Below are 20,144 nucleotides of genomic sequence, written 5' to 3'. Positions count from 1 at the left end.
TTAATGAAGAGAGAGAGTGTCAGACGGGCACGGGGGCGTGTCCAGCGGACACGGGGCCGTGCCCAGCCTTCTGTTCAGCCTATAAATAGGGGTGCTTGGTTTCATTCCATCTCATCCCTTGGCACACCACCTCTCTCACACTTCATCCACCACCCACCACCACCATAACACCATCATCCACCACCATCATCCATTGTCCATCATAGAGTGTGTGAGTCGTCTCGGGATCCAAGATTGATCGTAAGAGTTCTTGACAATCAAGGCCATGTTTGCCTAAGTCTCTTACATCACTTGGTGAAGACAAGTGTTTAGTATAATACTTTTTATTTTTAATCTTTTGCACTTTTTATTTGGTTTTGTATTAATGACTTTAATAACTAGTTACTTATGTTGAAGGTGATCTTTCCTTATCGTTTGTCCGTGGTGTCTTGGCGTTATTTTACTGTCTATATAAAATAAAAGATTTTCACCATTCATATCTCCACGGTCTATATGGAGGTATGTTGGCTACCTGGTCGGGGGTTAAGGGAACGGTTTGGTAAGGGTCTTGCCCTTGTCCAGCGTTTAGAGGTCCTGCTTGGGACCTGGGTCAAATTTAGTAGGATCTCCTTCAATACCCATAGGTATTGGATGGCGGGGATCCAAACTCTGTGACCCCCTCATAAGTTAACTACTATTAATACTATAACCCGGCTATTTAGGACTGTATCCCTGCTGACTCAGACTACTTAGCCGAGGGTAACGTCACCGCCGAAAGCGGGGCCTACCACAATTTGCATTAATAACTTAATTCATTATCTTTCAATAATCCGACCCTTTAGGATTGTATCCTTGCTGACTCAAACTACTGGGTTGAGGGTAACGTCGCCTTCAAAAGAGGGGCCTACTACAATAACTAAGATAATCTCTTAAACAAGTGCAAAAGTGCGAAAATAATCAAAGGTTATACTAACACACATGTCGGATCCAAGTGATTCATCTTGTCTATCTGTTTTTATTTTATTTTATTTTTCAGCATTTAGTTAGTTTTTATTTTTCTTAGTTTAAAACATTTTTCTCACTTTTTGATTTGATTAGACGTTGAGGATAAACCGGTATTAAAAGCTCTTGTGTCCTTGGACGACCTCGGTATCTTACCAACACTATACTACGTCCACGATGGGTGCACTTGCCCATATGTGTGTTTAGTGTTAGTGAATATCGTGTTTTATAAATTTAAAACTTGGCTAAAAGTGTAAAAAGGGCTTAAATATACATCTAAAATATAACACACTTCACGCACATCAATTGTCGTAAGGGTCATGCAAAAACCTAATTAACCTAGATAGCTAGGGTAAGCAGGGTATCGAATCCAGAGGAGTCTGGTGGAAAGTGTTATGAATTAAGTACTAATTAACTAATTGCAAAAATATAAACTCGGTTGTTGATTGTTTGATTAAACTAACGAATTACTAAAACGAAGTTGTAAACAGTTGGAGAAACAATGGTTCCTCCATATTTTAGATTCAAAGCAAACGTCAATTACATGTTTAATCGTGACAATCACATAGACATGATTGTGTAATTCAATTAACAAGTTGTGATTACCTAAAGACTACTTACTTCGATTGCAAAACAACGGAAGGTTATCATATGGATAATCAACTGAAATTACCAACCCTAATCCCTATCAAATATATCCTAATTACTAGAAATCTCGGGAATTGAATGAATTAGAACCAAAGTTTAAATAAAATCAATCGTTACAACTAATCAATCAAATCCAAAGGTAAAAAGCATTGAATGCTTATATTACCGCGTCCACGAATAAATTTAAACACATAAGAATCATTCACTTACAAGAATCCTCTACCAGAGGAAACCATAAAAAGATTAGCCGCTCACCGTGTTCGATTGATCGTCAAAAGCTTGCTAAACGGTGAAAACCATCTTTGATCTTGTGGATTGGATGATAATTGTCACACCCCGGTTCCCGATGGGCCCGGATGGGTCGTGACGATTGGATAGCAGTATCACAATTTAATAATATGCAGCGGAAGTGTTAGAGTAAAAGTATTCATTTAATGAAAGTCTGAATATATAATAAAAAGCGTTTCAGTATAAGCCCACATACGGGATCTAATAAAAAGAGCTTTAAACATTATAGGCCTTAAGCTTGAGGAGTTGCAAATTCCTTAGCCTTCATTCTAGGCGACTCGGATTCCTAGCCTATAATAAGGTTCGGTACTTGCGGTTCAATCTTTTGAAAATACGTCATCTTTCGCTGGTAAATATAATTAACTGGCTCGTTTTTCAAACAGAGTTTTATAATTAGAGAAAACCCATAGGTAATCTTTTATTATTTATTGGGATTCTTTCTTGTCTCCATATTTATATACCTGTCATACAATGGGAACTAGAGATCAGAGCCGATCATTTCCAGTTCTATAATGATTAAGGTACACACCAAAGTTGAATAAAACGTGTCTTACAAGTGGTATGCCTACCCCCGCACGCTATTCCGTATGGCCATAACAGTTAATGAGTCGGGACGCCTGGACACGGTACCAATAACCCCCAATTGTTTCAGTTATCAAGTAAAATGGATTAAACCGGGTTCTTTTATGAGCAGTCATATTCGACTCATTTATGTAATACCCGTTCCAAGTGGCGTATTCGCCATATCCCAAGTTTTAAAACAAAATAAGTTAAGAGTATTTACCTTTTGCTAGCTTCCAATCAAATAATATTGTAGTTTAGCAAAAGCCGCAAGTCTAAGTATTATTGACACAAGTCCGATTATCTGGGGGGTTCTATAGTCTGGAATGAACATAATTATTATCTGTTAGAATGTATACGGGTCAAAGGTTAGCCCCTTTAGATATGACCCGTTACTTAAGAATAGGTTCGCTAGATTAAGCGTAGATCGAATAAAATGTGGTTTATACCTATCTGAGTGCAATGACTCATTGGATAAAAGTTATTTAACCAAGCATTTTGATTTGGAGAGGTTTTGAAATATATAGACTCGTTACGCCTAAATTATACGAACTAGGTTTGTATAACTAGTTATGCGCGTATAAGCGGGTTCGAAAGGTTAGATAGGTCTTATGACAAGTCTAAAGTGCCAAACACTTTTTATAACATTAAACATTATGTTTTAAAGTTAGAATATGAATTACTTTGATTTGGAAATCCTTTATTTAATTTTTAGGATGAAAAGGGCATAGCTGTCCTTTTTTAAAATATAAGAACTAGACTTGTCATATAACCTACTAAACATCACGACCAAGAGGTATAACTTCTAAGGGTTCTACCCTATGCTAACATGATCATAATATTAGTTCTAAAAATGACCTAACGTTGACCAAGCGGGTCAGAATCGAAAGTCAAAGCAAAAGTCAAACTGCTTGACTTTCGATATAGAATTAAGCTCTAAATAAGAAATGACGAGTTGGACATGTTTAGACATGTCCTAATATGTTTTATAAACTGATATGATGTCAAAAATTCAAGTTTTAATAGTTAGAAACTTGATTAGCATAATTTGCAAAGTTTACGTTATTGACCATTTTATTTAATATAAATACGACTCGTCATTTCGCTTAATTAACGTAATCTTTAGAAGGTATGATCCTAGGGGATTATAACCTTCATTATTACAATCACGTAGCCATGTTCGGATCGAACATTGGCTTTACCATAATGGTCATAATCGAAAGTCAAACTGTTTGACTTTTGGCTAATAGCTAGCCTATAAAATGAAATAGACTATGAAAGAACACTTACTTGTGTTCTAGGAGAACCTTGAACTCACTAGGAGGCTTCCTTGAATCAGGAAACACTCCAAGAGAGAATAGAGAAAGAACTGAGAAAATGAGCAAGTTGGAAGTTGGCACAAATATGCTTCTTATAGTTGAACATGGATCATAAGATGTTGCCATGTGTTCCAGGGGTTCTTTAGATGCTAACAAGTGCCCATTGAGGTGTTTAAACCAAGTGAAATGTGGCAAATTCGAGAGATAGGTGGCAGGTTGTGGCAGGTTGTGGAGTTATGCTTGGAGATCAAGTCTAAACTGCCAGCGAGTTCCCTTACGGACCGTAAGGGTTGACCGCTTACGGTCCGTAAGGACCTTAGCGCACTAGATTAAATCCAACACCCTTGCGAACCGTAAGGCTTAAGCCTTGCGGTCCGTAAGGGACCTCTAGAATTATGAATTTGAGATTTTTACTTGTTTAGCCCTTGGACTTTGATTCTTTTTGCCATTTGGCAATTATAGTCCCTCTCCTTCCTCTTAGTTGGGATTAGTCAGAGATCTGGGACGTGTTTTAGTTAATGCACAATAAAAGTTTCTCTCCCTCCGAGAACCGGGATACGAAACATGTTTTAATGAACGTATAATGTAGATCCTTCCTCCTTCCACATAGTTAGGATTAATTGGAGTGTTCCTCACTCCACATAGTCGGGATTACTTGGAGGATTTGACACATATCATTACCTAGTTGAATGATAAATCCCTCTCCTTAGTTGGAGATTCGGGACACACGTCGTCTCATAGTTGGACGGAAATTTTACGAGTGTTACAATAATTATGATGAAGATTGATAAAAACTAAGTCCCCAAGATGTGCTTTTGCTCCCAAAATTGTCCAAGGTGTTCGTATCCATGTATTAGGGTTGAAACCCTTTTAAATGTCGTCGAAGAAGCTACACGTGCGCGCCCCACATCTGTCCACCGTAGCCTACGGTCTTCAGACCATAGATTACGGTCCGTAAGCTCTGTTCCTTGGTGATCACCGTATCGTAAGCTATGGCTTATACCCGTAGCTTACTTCTCGCGTTTGCTGTAACTTTGTATCCACCCTGGCTGGACTGTAGGCTACGGTCTGAAGACGGTGGCTTACGGCGTGATATTGGACTCCATCGTGGCTTGATTTCAACTTCCAAGTAATTACACACAGGCCCATAGACTTCGTTCTATCACATGTTTTAAGCTCCCAAAGTACCATCCAACCCGAAACATGCCTCGATCAATGTATGTTGGCTGGTTTATCATCCTTGAGTGTTCTGCGTCATCACCAAGCTCCCCAACTTTACCGAATTAAGCTGATTAACATGTAAAACCACAAACACTCGTAGTTAACACATCCAAGGCACATAGTCGCTTAAAATACAATAAAACACGTAATATAACACACTTTAACACCCATGTTTCATCCTCTCCATCATGTAACAGCTTTTGCAGACTTTCAACTTTTTCTGAAAAAAAAAGAAAGTTGTTACGTAACACGTGGCAGGCTCTAGTTGTTACACGTAATACGTTTGCAAAAAAAATGTAACATGTGGAAAAAGGAGGTCCATTCATTTGGGTTTCTTAGTTTTCTTAACTAATATGATACATATATACATATATATATTTATATATATATATATATATATATATATATATATATATATATATATAGGGATAGGATCATGAGAAAACTAGATATAAATGAGAAAACCAAAAAACTAGTAAACATAGGGGTATTTTTGTCAACAAACATATTTACACGCTTTCTGTTCGCCCAATTCATAAACCACACACACAGTATCGATTTTCTTCTTCACGGAGGTTTCGTGTTCAACAATTATCGAATCTTACATCAATCAATTCCATAATTGTATCAATTACTCATACATATAACGGATCTCATAAGGAATTAAAGCTGTTTCGCATCCAGATTCGTGTTTAACAATCGTAGGTAATCGGATTTCATGTTTATTTTATCACATATTGTTCATAATCGGAATTCGGACATGTTTGATTCTTGTTTACTCGATATTGTTGTTAAATCGTTCAGGTATGGCTTCATCCAGCAGTTCTATAAACAATGGTGCAAATATTGTTGACACATTAATCGGTTCTAACGATGATGACGGACATGAACGCATCGATGAGTCAACTGATGCTAACAATTCAAGTTATGGCAGTCATAATGTCCGTCCATTACGTCTGTATGACGTTGATCAATTAGGTAATTTATTTATTTATTAAAAAAAATGTGTATTACACATGTGTACACATGTTTATATTACGATGTGCAATGTGCAATGTTTTTTCTTTATTTGTCTGTAATTTTCGTGTTCATATTGAAGGAGATATAACCAGCCATGTATACATAACAACTGATGGAACAAAGTTCTGGAAACCTTTGGTGTCTCCTGAATATACACCTACTATCGGAATGGTTTTTGACACATGGAGCGACGTTGAGAATATGTACAAGTCTTATGCTGAGAGGTCTGGGTTTTCTGTACGTTTGGGTGCCTTGAAGAAAAAGGGAACGGTTGTTACACATAGGTATATGCAATGTACCAGATCCAGTAAACCTAAGCAAACACAACTTGAATCGATGGACCCTAGTGCTTTTAAAGTATCTCGAAGTAGCAGCTACAAAGTTACTGACTGCAGGGCGCGGCTAAAGCTTAAAGCTATCTCAGGCACTACAAACTTCTTCATTTACGGTTTTATTGAAGCTCATAATCATGGATTGGTCGACAAGGACAATCTGGACTTTACCAGAAAAAGGAGGAAACTTAGTTATGACGACCAGAGGTTCATTCACAAACTAAGCTTGAACAAAATTGGCCCTAATGTCGCGCATAAGATTCGAGCTTCGTTAAAGGGTGGGCACCATAATGTACAAGGAACTGTAGTAGAATTCAAAAATTTCACTAGAGATCTACGGTCTTTTATCGGCAAGAAGGATGCACAAATGGTTGTTGATACGTTAAAATCTCGTATGATAAACCTGCCAAATTTCTTTTTTGAATGTGTGGTGGTTGACGGTGAGTTAAGATCATTGTTCTGGGCTGATGACGTATCCAAATGCAATTACGAAGCCTTCGGAGATGTGTTAGGTTTTGATGCAACATATCATACGAATCAGTAAGTTTTCTATCTTGTTGTATTACATCTATGTAATAACAATTTTATTTTATTAATGAATGTATTACTGATGTTATTTTTGTCATATTACACTAAATTCATTGTTTTATTTTGTTTTGAAGGTATAACATGATATTTGTTCCGTTTACCGGTGTCGATCACCATAAAAAGTGTGTCACATTTGGTGCTGGGCTATTATACGATGAAACAATTGGTTCTTACACGTGGTTGCTTACCACATTCCTTAAAGCTCATAACAATAAGCAACCAACGTTGGTGTTGACCGATCAGGATGCTGCGATGAAGCAAGCAGTTTCTGGTGTATTCAATAAAGCTATTCACCGGCTGTGTATGTGGCATATTGTAAGGAAAATTCCTGCAAAGGTATGATAGTATTTTTACATACATTCATCTACATACGTGTAATAGTTGTATACTTTAATCTCATTCATTTATGTTTGTGTGTGTTTTTTTTTTTATTATTATTCAGATTGCAGGTGATGTATTGGAAAATATAGACTTGAGAGCTGCTATACATAAGCTGGTTTGGAATTTGTTTATCACACCTGAAGAATTTGAAGAAAGATGGAATTTGCTTATGGAAGGGTTACACTTGAAAGAAAATAATTGGCTGAACGAGATGTATGAGATTAGGGATCAATGGGTTCCGTGCTATTTTAGGGATGTGCACATGTGTTGTCTAATGAAAACCACCTCGAGGTGCGAGAGTTCGAATTCCCTGTTTAAAACAAATTCTAGTGGAACAAACACGCTCGTGCAATTCTTGATGTGTTTCGACACAGCAATTGATGGGCAACGGTACACTCAACGCAGATTGGAGTTCGAAAGTAACACAATAGCACCATCAATGCCGAAGAACGTGCCTATTGAAAGACATGCCTCGGAGTTATATACACATACGCTGTTTTTGGAGGTGCAAAAAGAGATATACAGAGGCATGACATTCTGCTATATTGCTTCAAAAACCCCAGAACTTGATGGGGTAAAAATTTATACCATTGTTCATACTAACAGGCAGTACAAAGATATTAATGAATTTGAGGTAATTTGGCTTATTATATGGTTGTATTACATATGTTCATTATAATTATCAACGTTATGTTTTTTAACCTTTGTAACATATACACATGTGATGCAGGTCAGTTTTGATACACGTGATAGATCGGTTTCATGTTCGTGTATGGGTTATACGCGCCTTGGCTATTTGTGTAGGCATGCCTTTTGCGTGTATAGATACAACCAGGTTGACGAAATTCCCGTTCAGTATCAACCTGGTAGATGGAAACGAGACATATTGCCAAGGAGGGTTTTTAGCATGTCGAACAGGTATTCTGCTGATACAGACGCGGAATCTGTAATCCGGAATGAGATTTTTGATTTGGTAATTGAGTGTACTGATCGTTTAAGGCGTAATATTGGTAAACTTTCTGAGTTGTCTGGTGAAATTAAAGAAATTAGGAACCGTGTGTTTCGCGAATTCCCGACCGAACCGGCGTGTAACAAGACATCAGTTGTGATCAGTGACCTTCTCAAACAGCCTGAAGATATGGAAGTCTCGATAAATCCGCCACAAGGCATCCGGAACAAAGGGTGCGGTACCAACCATCGACTCATTGGTCCCGGGGAAAAGGCTGTTGTTAATAGTGCTAAAACTACTAGGCTGTGTGGAAAATGCAAGAAATACGTTAATGATCATGACTCACGTAATTGTGAAAAAGTTCGGGCTGCCAAAGAAGCCGCGGCTGCTGCTGCAAAAGCTGCTAAAGCTGGTAATGTTACTGTTCCAGAAGATTCATGTCACGTTGGTGTTGTTGATTTGTCTAACGGTGATACATCTGTTGGACCATCGTCTCGCATTTGTACTCGGGCCACTAGAAGATCCACTAGAAGATCTACCATACGTTCGTCCGACCCGCTTGAAGAGTGATTTGGTTTATACAACATCGAGAATTGTTTTACATAATAAGCAATGTGACTCTTACATTACACATGTGCATCGAATAAATTTCGTGTGATTATGGATTTTTTTCTAGTATTACACATGCATCATGTTTGTGATGACATGTTTTTTTATGGATTGTGTCACATGTTTAAACTTGAGTTTATGTTATATAAGCATACACGGTGTTACATATTTTGACGTTATATTCAATGTGATATTATACTACATGTATGCATTACTTTGTTTTATGGTAACATCGATGTTGACATCATATTTACACGTCTGATGGATTTGTTCACATTCATTTTATATGACATTTCATATGATATTGATATTATATTACAAATAAAAATCATTCAGAATAATCCAAGCCATGATACGTTCGTGTAGTTGTATTTCACGCGTGTTGTATAACGTTATCATAAAGTTGTGATACGTTTTTTTTTGTATGATACTGTTTGCTAAAACATTACACATGTGCATGCAACTGTCAAAACCGATAAACATTCGTATCCAATATGTTATACTAATAATATTGTTGTATCAATCATATGTCTAAAGATTGTATGTCTAATTGATGCTAGAAATTAAACGTGCATAAAGCATCATATGTCTTACACGATTATGTTATACTAACAATATTGTATCAATCATAACATCTAAAGATTGTATCAATACGAGATAATAGTCAAAAGCAATATCGAAATGATACGATTTTCCATCTATCCTTTGTACGTTGCACCTTTCTGTTCATTATGTTTGGCCGTGTTCGCTTCATTCTTTGCATCCGCTATAACATTTTCTTTGAACACGTTTGCATCCGAAAGCAGGATTCTTGCACAATATTTCATCCTGAGGTTGTTTAACTGACTTTGTTGCATTGATTCCCTGTTGTTGAATCCGCATTCAAACGGTTTGTTCTTTCCATAGTACATCTCCATATGCCGCATGGCGAAAATCCCGCAGTCCGTGAAGTTATCTCTTGTTGCCCAGCCAATCTCTTTCTTTGATAGCGTTACGCTTGATAATGCTTGTGCACTCGGGTGTTGGACACTACGCATGTAAGCACATACGACATGTTTCTGCCAATAATAAAGTGTATGTTAGGTGATATCAACATTCAAATTGAAATGGTGCATATATGTATCACTGTTTAATGTCATTGTCATTATATTTTAATAACTTACAATCTTGTTTGGTGTGCCTTTTGATGCGAAGGTGTTACCGTCTTTCATCGATACCCAAGCAAATTTTGGATGCATGTTATCTATCACTTCAATTGAAGGCTCCCTCAAGTCAAAGCATACTAGGTAATAGTGGTGACTTTCCAGTACAGGAATCACAACTACATCATACGATTTCAAATCAAGTTTGTCGGCGTTACGTTCAAGCACTATTAACAGGTTCTTTTTGAATGCTGCTGTCCTTGCCTCCACAGTATGCTTTCTATTTAGCATCCATCCATTCTGTTTTGTTATTAAAAATAAATAATAATAATAATAATAATAATAATAAATAAAAAAACACTTTTGAGTATATTTAATAGTAATGGTAAAGAATCGTTTATAATATAATACTTACAATTGTCGACGTGTAACAAAACAAACGTTTAGGTTCATCCTTTTTTTTCAAACCTTCTTGATGATTCAAAACACCCGCCCAACAATCTATAGCACATGTGTACAGCTGTTTGCCTGGAATAAGGTGTGCTAACAGAAACGCTCTTGTTTCCAGTCCGTATGCAGTTGCAAAAATGTCTTTCCTGTATACATATACGTTCATATCAGTTACACATGTGAATCATAATAATATTTTGCAAACTTCATAATGAATCAATGTAATAAAACTTACAAGAACAGTCTTTCGACTTCTTTCTTTTCTGCTTCTATTTTTGCTGCCTTCAGTTCCTTTTCCATTTGTTTTTGTTCTGCCTTTGCATCTTCTTCTGACATTGCTCTCGTTTTCTTTTTCGTTGCATTATTTTCTTGAGTTGTTTGTCGTTTTTCTCCATCATGTTTGTCATTGGCGATTGCCAACATATACGACCATATCAGTTGTTCCTCGTCGTTCAGTTTTTCATTTATGTCTACCGGCTGATTAATAGACGCGCTTTGTTGATGCTCAGCAGTTTTTAAGTTTATTTCACCTGATATGCTCCCAGACTCTTGTGAACTAATGCCGAGATCAAAGTTTGGCATTGAGGTATCACGTTCTTTCTTCTTTTGCACATGTGCAACTTTGTTCATTTTTTCAATGATTTCCCCAATATTTTCTTCAAAAAACTGTGTCCATCCAGTTTGAGTTACATGTTCATTGATATCAATCACCTCTTTGTATATTGTTTGGTATTTTTGTATGCAGTTTTGAATCTCAGGTACGTCCGGGAAAGCCAAACATGCATCACACAACGATTTTTCTAATATTTTTTTGTCCCTCGTGATGCGATCGAACAGAGCGTCCAGTTTTATAACATGTCCCTGTTGATATTACATGATAAGTATGTAGCACACATGTGGAATATATATATATGTATATAATACAGGTTTGTATAAATGTATACAATAACGTACCGTCAAATCAGTTGGATTGCTCGCATCATCGTAAAGCATTATCTCGTTCAAATTGTGTTTTGTAACATGTTCAGACGTGTCGTTTTTTGGATAAACGTATTGATTTCTTAACTCGCCCATGCCAAAACCTCCATTTTTCAGTTCGATTCTCTCCCTCTTTCGCAACTTTTCGATTGTCCAGAATTCAAGCGGGCTCATATGTCGATCAACATTTATTGGAGGGACATTTGTTCGATCAACATACAACAGCTGTTCACATGTGTGACATAAAACAGTTAGAACATTTTTTATCAGTTTATACATATGTGTATTACACCTGTGAATTACAAATGAACATATTTTTTTATATTACATGTTAACTATAAACACAATACATATCACATGTGTAATAAATGACATATTACACGTGAAATCTGATCAACATGCACATGTGATCATTATAGTGATAACAAACGCAATTCGTGAATTACAATTACACACATACACACACGTGTGCGTATATAAAACATGTAATACATACCGTTAGGATTGTTAACGCGCCCGTGAAGAAACATTTTTTGTCACACCTTCTCCATGTTTTTTTGCATTTCTTGATCGAATTGACGATGTACGCGCACCAATCAACATGTTGTGGGTTTATTTCATCCCTCATATGGTGTAGGAAATTAAGATCACACTTTCCTTGGTCTTGATTCTCAACAAATGTGCTCATGAATAATGTCAAAAAATTCAGTTTGAACATTATTCCATCATCATCGCCGTTCTCCTCTATGTTTTTTGATATGGCTGAAGGTGTAACGTAACTTCCCTTGTACATGTTTCTCCATTCCTTTATAATCCCAACAAAATTTTTCTTGTATTCGAATGTTTCTAGATATATACCATGGTTTCTTATCCCCAGAAGGTTGTGGATTGCATCCCCGTCAATCTTAATCTTAACACATCCTGCATTGATCTCCATATTTTCTGTGTCAAGATTGTCAACCACGTAATGGCCCAACCTCCCGGGTATGCCGTCGTTTTGGATTGATAGAAGTTTACCAAAACCTAGGCTTCTAACAGCTTCTTTCTGTTTCTCCGTCATACCCTTTATCGCTATACACAGTTGTCTCGGAGATACACGTGTTCGTATTGAACACCAATTACTATCGTTTGTAACCTTTGTTTTTCTACCCTTGGGTGTGTTTTTTGCGTCTTTGTGTTCATCGTCAACTGTTCTCGAGCGTACCGACTTTCTCGACCTCAATTTTTCGGTAAGAGATCCTTCGTTTATTGGGCTGTTGTCGTTAGCATCAGTTGCATTTGAGCATTTCTTTGTCTTTTTGGCTTTAATATGCACACCTGCAAAACATCAGACGTTATGACATTTCACATACAACATATAATCTCATGTACATCCAATCACATGTGTAATATAACACATACAACATATAATCTTATGGTAACAAATATAACATATATATATATATATATAACGAGTTCTTTCACGCATATATACATTTCAGTTCAGTTATATATATATATATATATAACTGTGTTGCACAGGTCATATGTCACATTACACTTATGATGCACATGTGCATTACATCCATATTCAATATCATACGCGTAATACAATATGTAGAACACATAATCACATGTTAACGCTTAACAACCATAACTGTGGTGCATGTGTTCACTAAAAATTGCATTTGACTCACATGTAAATACAGTACAATACATTTACATATCAGTTTGGTACATATATCATTATCATATACCATACTCGTGGTGCACGTGTGCAATACATATACACTTAATGACGTGTATTTGCGTACTAATTCATTATCATATACCATACTAAAATTACATACCTGTAACAGTATCGTCAACTGTTTTCGAGCGTGTCAACTTCATCGACCTCAATTTTACGGTAACCGATCCTTCGTTTAATGGGTTGTCATTGTTAGCATCAGTTGCATTTGAGCATTTCCTTGTCTTTTTGGCTTTAATATGCACACCTGCAAAACATCAGACGTTATGACGTTTAATGGATGCACATTAAGTCACCTTCAATCGCATGTGTAATACATTTAAGTCCATGTTTTTTTTTTTTTTTTTTTTGACAATCTGACCGGATCGATGTGTTTAACAGGTCATATATGAGTTTATACACGCTTCAGTACAGCTATATGTTATATTATTGGTGTTCACTTGCGTTGCACATATCACACTACATTTATGGTGCACATATGCATTACATTCATATTCAGTAGCATATGTGTACTACTGAATCACATATCCGAACTATCATTTAACATTTGTATTACACATGTGAACCTTATCAATGAGTATCACACAACCGAAATTTAATTTAACATTATAATGCACATGTGAACTGTATACACGAGTACCACACATGTGCATTTGGGTACTAATTACCTGTAACAGTATCGGCCGTGTCAGGTGCTTTCTGCCTTTTCCTTTTATTTGCTAATGGATGATTCGTGTTGTTGGCTGTTTATAAAAAATAAATATATAAATAAATTAATTAATTAATAAATTACACTATGTATATGGGTATTTGAATGTGTGTGTGCGTTAGAACTGCATGTACAGATTTTGGTGAACATATGTTGTTGCATATCATAACTTACTTTTGGTGTCTCGAGCTTTATCTTTGTTGTTTACAGCTTCGTTTTCTTTGTTATGGCTTTCATCATTGATAACCACGAATCTGACTTTTTTGCGAACTGTGATGTTAATAAATAAATTAATATTGATGGCAGTAATGTTAATAATATAATATGTTTTTTTTAGTAATACCTGGTTTTGCCTGGTTTGTTTCCATATTGCTGGTACTTTCATCATTGTTGAGGTTCGCCATCATTTCTTCTTTTTTTTCTTTTATCGCATCAGCTGCCAAATGGAACATATAATGAATATAACATACGTGTAATATAAAATATATTCGTATACACAAATATAACGAATGTAAGACACATTACACATATCCGAAATATCATTTAACATTTGTATTGCACATGTGAACCTTATCAACGAGTATCACACATGTGATACATATTACACACATCCGAAATTTATTTTAACATTATAATGCACATGTGAACTGTATACACGAGTACCACACATTTGTGACACATTACACACATCATAAGTATCATTTAACATTATATTGCACGTGTGAACCATATACACGAGTATAATACATGTGTGACACGTTACACGCATCCTAACTATCATTCACCATAATATTGCACATGTGAATTGTATACATGAGTACCACACGTGTGATACGTATTACACGTGTCCTAAATATCATTCAATGGTGTGCTACACATGTCAACAGTTTACACAAGTACCACACATGTGTGACACATTACACGCATCGTAAGTATCATTCAACATCATAATTGCACGTGTGAACCATATACACGAGTATAATACATGTGTGACACATTACACGCATCCTAACTATCATTCACCATAATATTGCACATGTGAATAGCAAACACAGGTATCACATATGTGATACACGTTACACGCGTACTAAATATCATTCAACGGTGTACTACACATGTGAACAGTATACACGATTATCACACATATGAGACACATTACACTCGTCATAACTATCATTCAACATCATATTTGCACATGTGAACCATATACATGAGTATCATACATGTGTTACGCGTTATGTGCATCCTAACTATCAGTCAACCTTATATTTGCACATGTGAACAGTAAACACAATATGTGATACACGTTACACGCATCCTAAATATCATTCAACGGTGTACTACACATGTGAACAGTATACATGATTATCACACATATGAGACACATTACACTCGTCATAACTATCATTCATCATTGTAGTCATGAATCTCACACATATATCACATGTTTGGGCGATTATATGTGTATAAATCAGTGTCGAGATATTACATACAACAAACGTCAATTATCGTCCACGATTAATGACTTAAACATGAAATGTGTGACGATTTTATCAATTTTGTATACATTTACAGTGATCGGTGCGAACATAGTTATAATCGATGTGTTGTGTGAGTGATAAATCAAAATGTATAATGATTTTTAGTCAAATTAACGTGATAGGAGTTCATACCTGGTAGATCTTCGTTATTTTTTACCGATTTGATGGATCGATTGTGCATCGATCTCCGTTTGTAAGAAACCCTAGGATGTCGCCGATAGAGATGGAGAGTTTCTTTTTTTCCAGGTCTGAACGAATGTTGGTGAGGATAGGCGGTCCATTTTTTTTTTTGCTTGTATATTTCCCAAACTACCCTCCTGTGTACAGATTATAGTTAAATGTCCGTGATTTATTAAATGTCTTATATCAGCCGTTGATCTTGTTTGATCAATGGTTGTTTTTTAGTTTTTTAGTTTTCTAATTAAAACTAGTTTTCTCATGATCCATCCCCTATATATATATATATATATATATATATAGTGAAGGATTCAAATGATAATAACTATTTATATTTTGTAAGAATATAAAGTTTAAATCAATAGAAATCATTCATTTAATACGTATGTTTAATCTATATTATCTATCTATATTTTACTATATAATACATTTCACATGTACAAAAAAGTAATTTACTTTAAAATTTTAAGATGGCATATAAAGAGTCAAGTTTAAATACCTATATTTTTACCATTTTATTCCATCTACCCTTCACTAAACTCTGGTCCTCTTTCACCACCACCATAATTGAATGCCGTCATTTAAGCCTCTCCACCAAGAGACGCCGCTCCACGTCATCTTCCCCCAACCCCCCTAACCACTCCAGTCCCATAAAATCCAGCAAACATTACATAGTCTCTTTGCTTTGCTTCCGCCACGAACCAAGGAGCCACCATCGCTTGCCTCTGCCGGGATTGCAGGTAAGTAGGTTCCAACCTTCAGTTTCGATTATGGTTTTGTCCCTCTCTCACTTAATCAGTTCCCTTTTCTTCTTCCCCCCTCTTAATTTCATTTTCTCTCTGTTGTTCCATTTTAAGATGTTGAAGGAGTCCCGAGGTTCCCTCCTCCTCAACTACCTCGCCTGAAACAACCCCTCTTCATCTTGCCGAAACCCTAATCGGATTCGTCAACCAACACATCTGCAGGTTTCTCTTTCCCTCTCTGTTGGTTTTGTTTATGATTTCTTGTAATACCACCACATCTTTTGGTTATATTTTTTGGATTCTGATGATTTTAGTTTTATGGATTTATGTGATCAGTTTGGGTTGGGTGTTCCATAATGGGGTTGGTCATTTGGAGCAGCAAGAGCTAACCCTAATTTCACCCCGAATTTTGCATTTGTGTGTAAGGCTTTTATAAACAGACTTAAAGCTTATGAAGGTGATTCCAATAATATCAGCCATCAGGTAAATGGTTTTTTTTCCAATCTTTGAGTTGTTGTTAATGGTGTTTGATAGCATAAAAGTTTCATTATATTACTGGATAATGCATACGATTTTCATTAAAGCTAGGATTGAATGGGTGTGCCTTCTGTCTTCTTTTTACCAGGTTCAGCTTCTTTAATCTCTAGAAAATAGAAAAGATATTAGTACCAAATTGTGGAATCTAGGAATTATTTGCATTTTGCAGTAAGTTTGGTGGCATGGCTTCTTCATCGGACAGAGAGGCTACAGATGGGGTGTGAAGGAGATCGTTTGCGGCTACGCACTACCGCTAACAAAAAACGGAAGAAAGCGGTAGATCTAGGGTTCGTTCGACGGTTTCATGGTAAGTCAATTCTGATTTTTACTCTCTTTGCAAAAATTTCATCATTTCTATTATGAATTCAAGCTAATGTAGTCACGAGTGTTCAAGATTTTGATTTATTTTGTGTAGCTTTTAAATGTTTGTATTATACTGTCATGCTGAATGACCTTGAAATCAGATGGTGTTGCTGTGCTGTGTTGTGCTGGTGATAAGGGTACTTAGGGAAAACTACTTGACACTGATGGTGAACTCATATTGACTGCAATGACCCCAATTACGATAGTGGCAAGGTAGTTATTGCCTTTATAGTCTTGAAATCAATGAGCCATATTGACTTGTGGGGTTTGCATTTTCTGACCTGTTGGACAAGTACAAAAGAAAGGTGGCATCCATCGTTGATGATTACTTTACCAATGATGATGTGGATTTAGCAGCATCTAAACTCAAGGAACTCGGGCCATCTGAATACAACCCTTATTTGATTAAGAGGCTTGTATCAATGACCATGGATAGGCATGACATGGAGAAAGAAAAGCTCTTTATTCGGATGTCATCAGTTCTGCACAAATCAAGCAAGGTACGGATTTTGTTTATTTTTTAATAGGTAAGAGTAAAAAAGAAAACAAAAATAGAAAAAAAGTAGTCCTTTGATCATAAGTTGTTTAGAAGAGGCAAATGAAAGTAATGTGCAGATTCGGATGTAAATCAGTCATCTCTTGCTCTTTCACCTCTTCATTTTGGGAACCGTTTTCTTGTTTTATTCAGGCTTTTACGTATAGCGTCTGTGTTGGGGGGTAGATCTGACTTTTCACGTGTTTTGAATTTTTAGTTCGTGGACAAAAATTGGAAACCTTTATGTTTGTTTAGTTTTTTGTTTGTGTAATACTCTTAGTTGTCATGAGCAAGTTTTTCATGTTTTAATTTGTTTGTTGTATAAAGCCCCTTTTCAGGGTATTCATGTCGGGTTGGCAGGTTAAATTGGTGAACCCGAACAAGAACCATATTATTACTGGTGTCGTAAACACCAACCCTAAACCAAGCACTTTTAAATTTGTGTAACCTGGAGATGACCCGTATAACCCGTTTATCTAACCGTGCCAAATGATTGAAAAGTTGAAAATTATCTCAATTATCTCTGATCTGACACTTCTACTTCTGGTTATTGTGACTGATATTATTATCTACTCGAACCAATCACAATGGCGTTGCAGAATATTGGTGCCAGCAACAGCGATGATGCCTTTTACAGGTACAAGATGCCGAAAATGATTACCAAAATTGAGGGGCGTGGAAATGGCATCAAAACAAATATCGTCAACATGGTGGATGTTGCCAAATCTTTGGCTAGACCAGCTTCGTATACTACGAAATACTTCGGATGTGAGCTTGGAGCACAATCAAAATTCGATGAAAAAACGGGGGTGTCGCTTGTGAACGGTTCTCATGACACAGCAAAACTAGCTGGTCTTCTTGAGAATTTTATCAAAAAGTATGTTCCGTGTTACTGTTGTGGGAACCCGAAGAGGGAGATACTGATTACGAAGACGCAGATGGTTCAGTTAAAATGTGTTGCGTGTGGTTTTGTGTCTGATGTGGACATGAGAGACAAGCTGACGTCGTTTATCTTGAAGAATCCACCTGAGCAGAAGAAGAATTCGAAAGACAAGAAGGTGATGACGCGGGCTGAGGAGGAGCGGTTAAAGGAAGGTGAAGCGGCGGATAAGATAAAAAAGAAGCTGATAAAAGACGTGAAGAAGACGAAAGATAAAACATCGACCAAAAAGAAAGGTAATGCTTCTGATGAGGATCACACTTCGCCAACTCTAAGCCACACTGGAGACAAGGATGACGGTTCTGGCGAAGAAGATGACGATTGTTTCGCCCGCCACCGACGCTGCTGCTCCGCCACCGGTCTCACCAGGCATGCACAAATTAGGAGTTAATTGCTTCAGTTTGATATTTTTTTTTTGTTTTAATATGTATTTTGTAGTGGTTGTTAAGTTTATTATTTGAACTCCTAATGTGTGATGATAGTTATTAGGGGTAGGATTGTACTTCAAGTTCTTACTGGAATCACAACTTCTTGGAATCATTGTTTGTAGCAGTTCTTGCTGCTACAACTCGCCTGGTAATGTAGAAACATTGTCTACTCATATATTGTTAGTCACTAGCAACTTTTCTTATATAATATCTTTTTTATTTTGTTGAAAGGGAAGATATGATCTACGTTGAACTCCAAGTGAAAATACCAACCTCCCTCCTGCACTTTCATGAACATTTGATCTTTTTTGGTTGATCATTGTCTACGCTGACATGGATGATGATATTAAAATGGCTAGACATGCTCTTTATGTTCACCAAAAAAAGAGAATCCCTTGCCCTTGGGTTTGCCATCTTAAAGCTTCTGAACTTAGGTATTTATCATTTTGTCATTTTTTTTTGTAAATTTACCATGTAGTCATGTGGCCATATTGATTATTGGTTACGCCATTTAACAAACTTCTCCTATATAAGAAGCCATTTAATTTTTATATTTGTAATCATTTTTAAAATTCCAGGTTTTAATGGTCAATCTTGTCAATATGATTGGCACATGATTAAGTTAAAGGATCTAAAATGTTAGGATCTTGGTAAACGAATGAGTAATTTTTATTGAACGGCCTCAAATGGGAAAATCTATTGAAGAGTTCAACCGATCTCATTCTTTTTGTCATTTTATACAAAACATGTTAAGAATATTGTAGTGTGCGATTGTGGTGGAGTTGCTGAATCTTAGACTTGATTATTACCCAAGGCACATACCCATACAAAGTTCACGAGCCCGCCGCAATGCGCGGATTGCCTACTAGTATTATTATAAGAGCATATGGGTAAATTTACAAAATTAATTAATTTATTGTATTCTCCTAAATTAGTTAGCTATATTAAACTCATACCCATTATTAAAATAAACTC

The 20,144-nt window shown here is 36.4% G+C and overlaps 2 protein-coding genes across 18 annotated transcripts; both read left to right on the top strand.

The window, feature by feature from the left end:
* The first annotated feature begins 5,824 nt into the window (after positions 1-5,824).
* Positions 5,825-8,858, top strand: LOC110887701 (protein FAR1-RELATED SEQUENCE 5-like). Its single transcript, XM_022135274.1, has 5 exons — positions 5,825-5,996; positions 6,118-6,910; positions 7,033-7,294; positions 7,401-7,973; positions 8,070-8,858. The coding sequence occupies exons 1-5, from the start codon at positions 5,825-5,827 to the stop codon at positions 8,856-8,858; spliced, it is 2,589 nt and encodes an 862-aa protein (XP_021990966.1).
* A 7,294-nt stretch (positions 8,859-16,152) lies between these two features.
* Positions 16,153-19,722, top strand: LOC110889464 (eukaryotic translation initiation factor 5). Of its 17 annotated transcripts, XM_035979556.1 has the most exons (10): positions 16,153-16,363; positions 16,481-16,588; positions 16,793-16,849; positions 16,951-16,991; positions 17,073-17,210; positions 17,368-17,479; positions 17,568-17,766; positions 18,401-19,110; positions 19,231-19,317; positions 19,401-19,722. In XM_035979556.1, exons 6-9 carry the CDS (start codon positions 17,454-17,456, stop codon positions 19,289-19,291), a joined length of 996 nt encoding a protein of 331 aa, XP_035835449.1. In that variant the 5' UTR covers positions 16,153-16,363; positions 16,481-16,588; positions 16,793-16,849; positions 16,951-16,991; positions 17,073-17,210; positions 17,368-17,453; the 3' UTR covers positions 19,292-19,317; positions 19,401-19,722. The 17 variants fall into 17 exon arrangements, 15 of the variants coding, with proteins under 15 accessions (XP_035835449.1, XP_035835451.1, XP_035835448.1 ...); XM_035979558.1 differs by lacking the exon at positions 16,951-16,991; XM_035979555.1 differs by lacking the exon at positions 16,951-16,991 and having other exon boundaries at positions 16,992-17,210.
* Positions 19,723-20,144: the final 422 nt, after the last annotated feature.

This window comes from Helianthus annuus, chromosome 11 (genome assembly GCF_002127325.2).
Source record: "Helianthus annuus cultivar XRQ/B chromosome 11, HanXRQr2.0-SUNRISE, whole genome shotgun sequence".
Lineage (NCBI taxonomy): Eukaryota > Viridiplantae > Streptophyta > Magnoliopsida > Asterales > Asteraceae > Helianthus > Helianthus annuus.
This window is presented reverse-complemented; position numbering and strand designations above follow the sequence as displayed.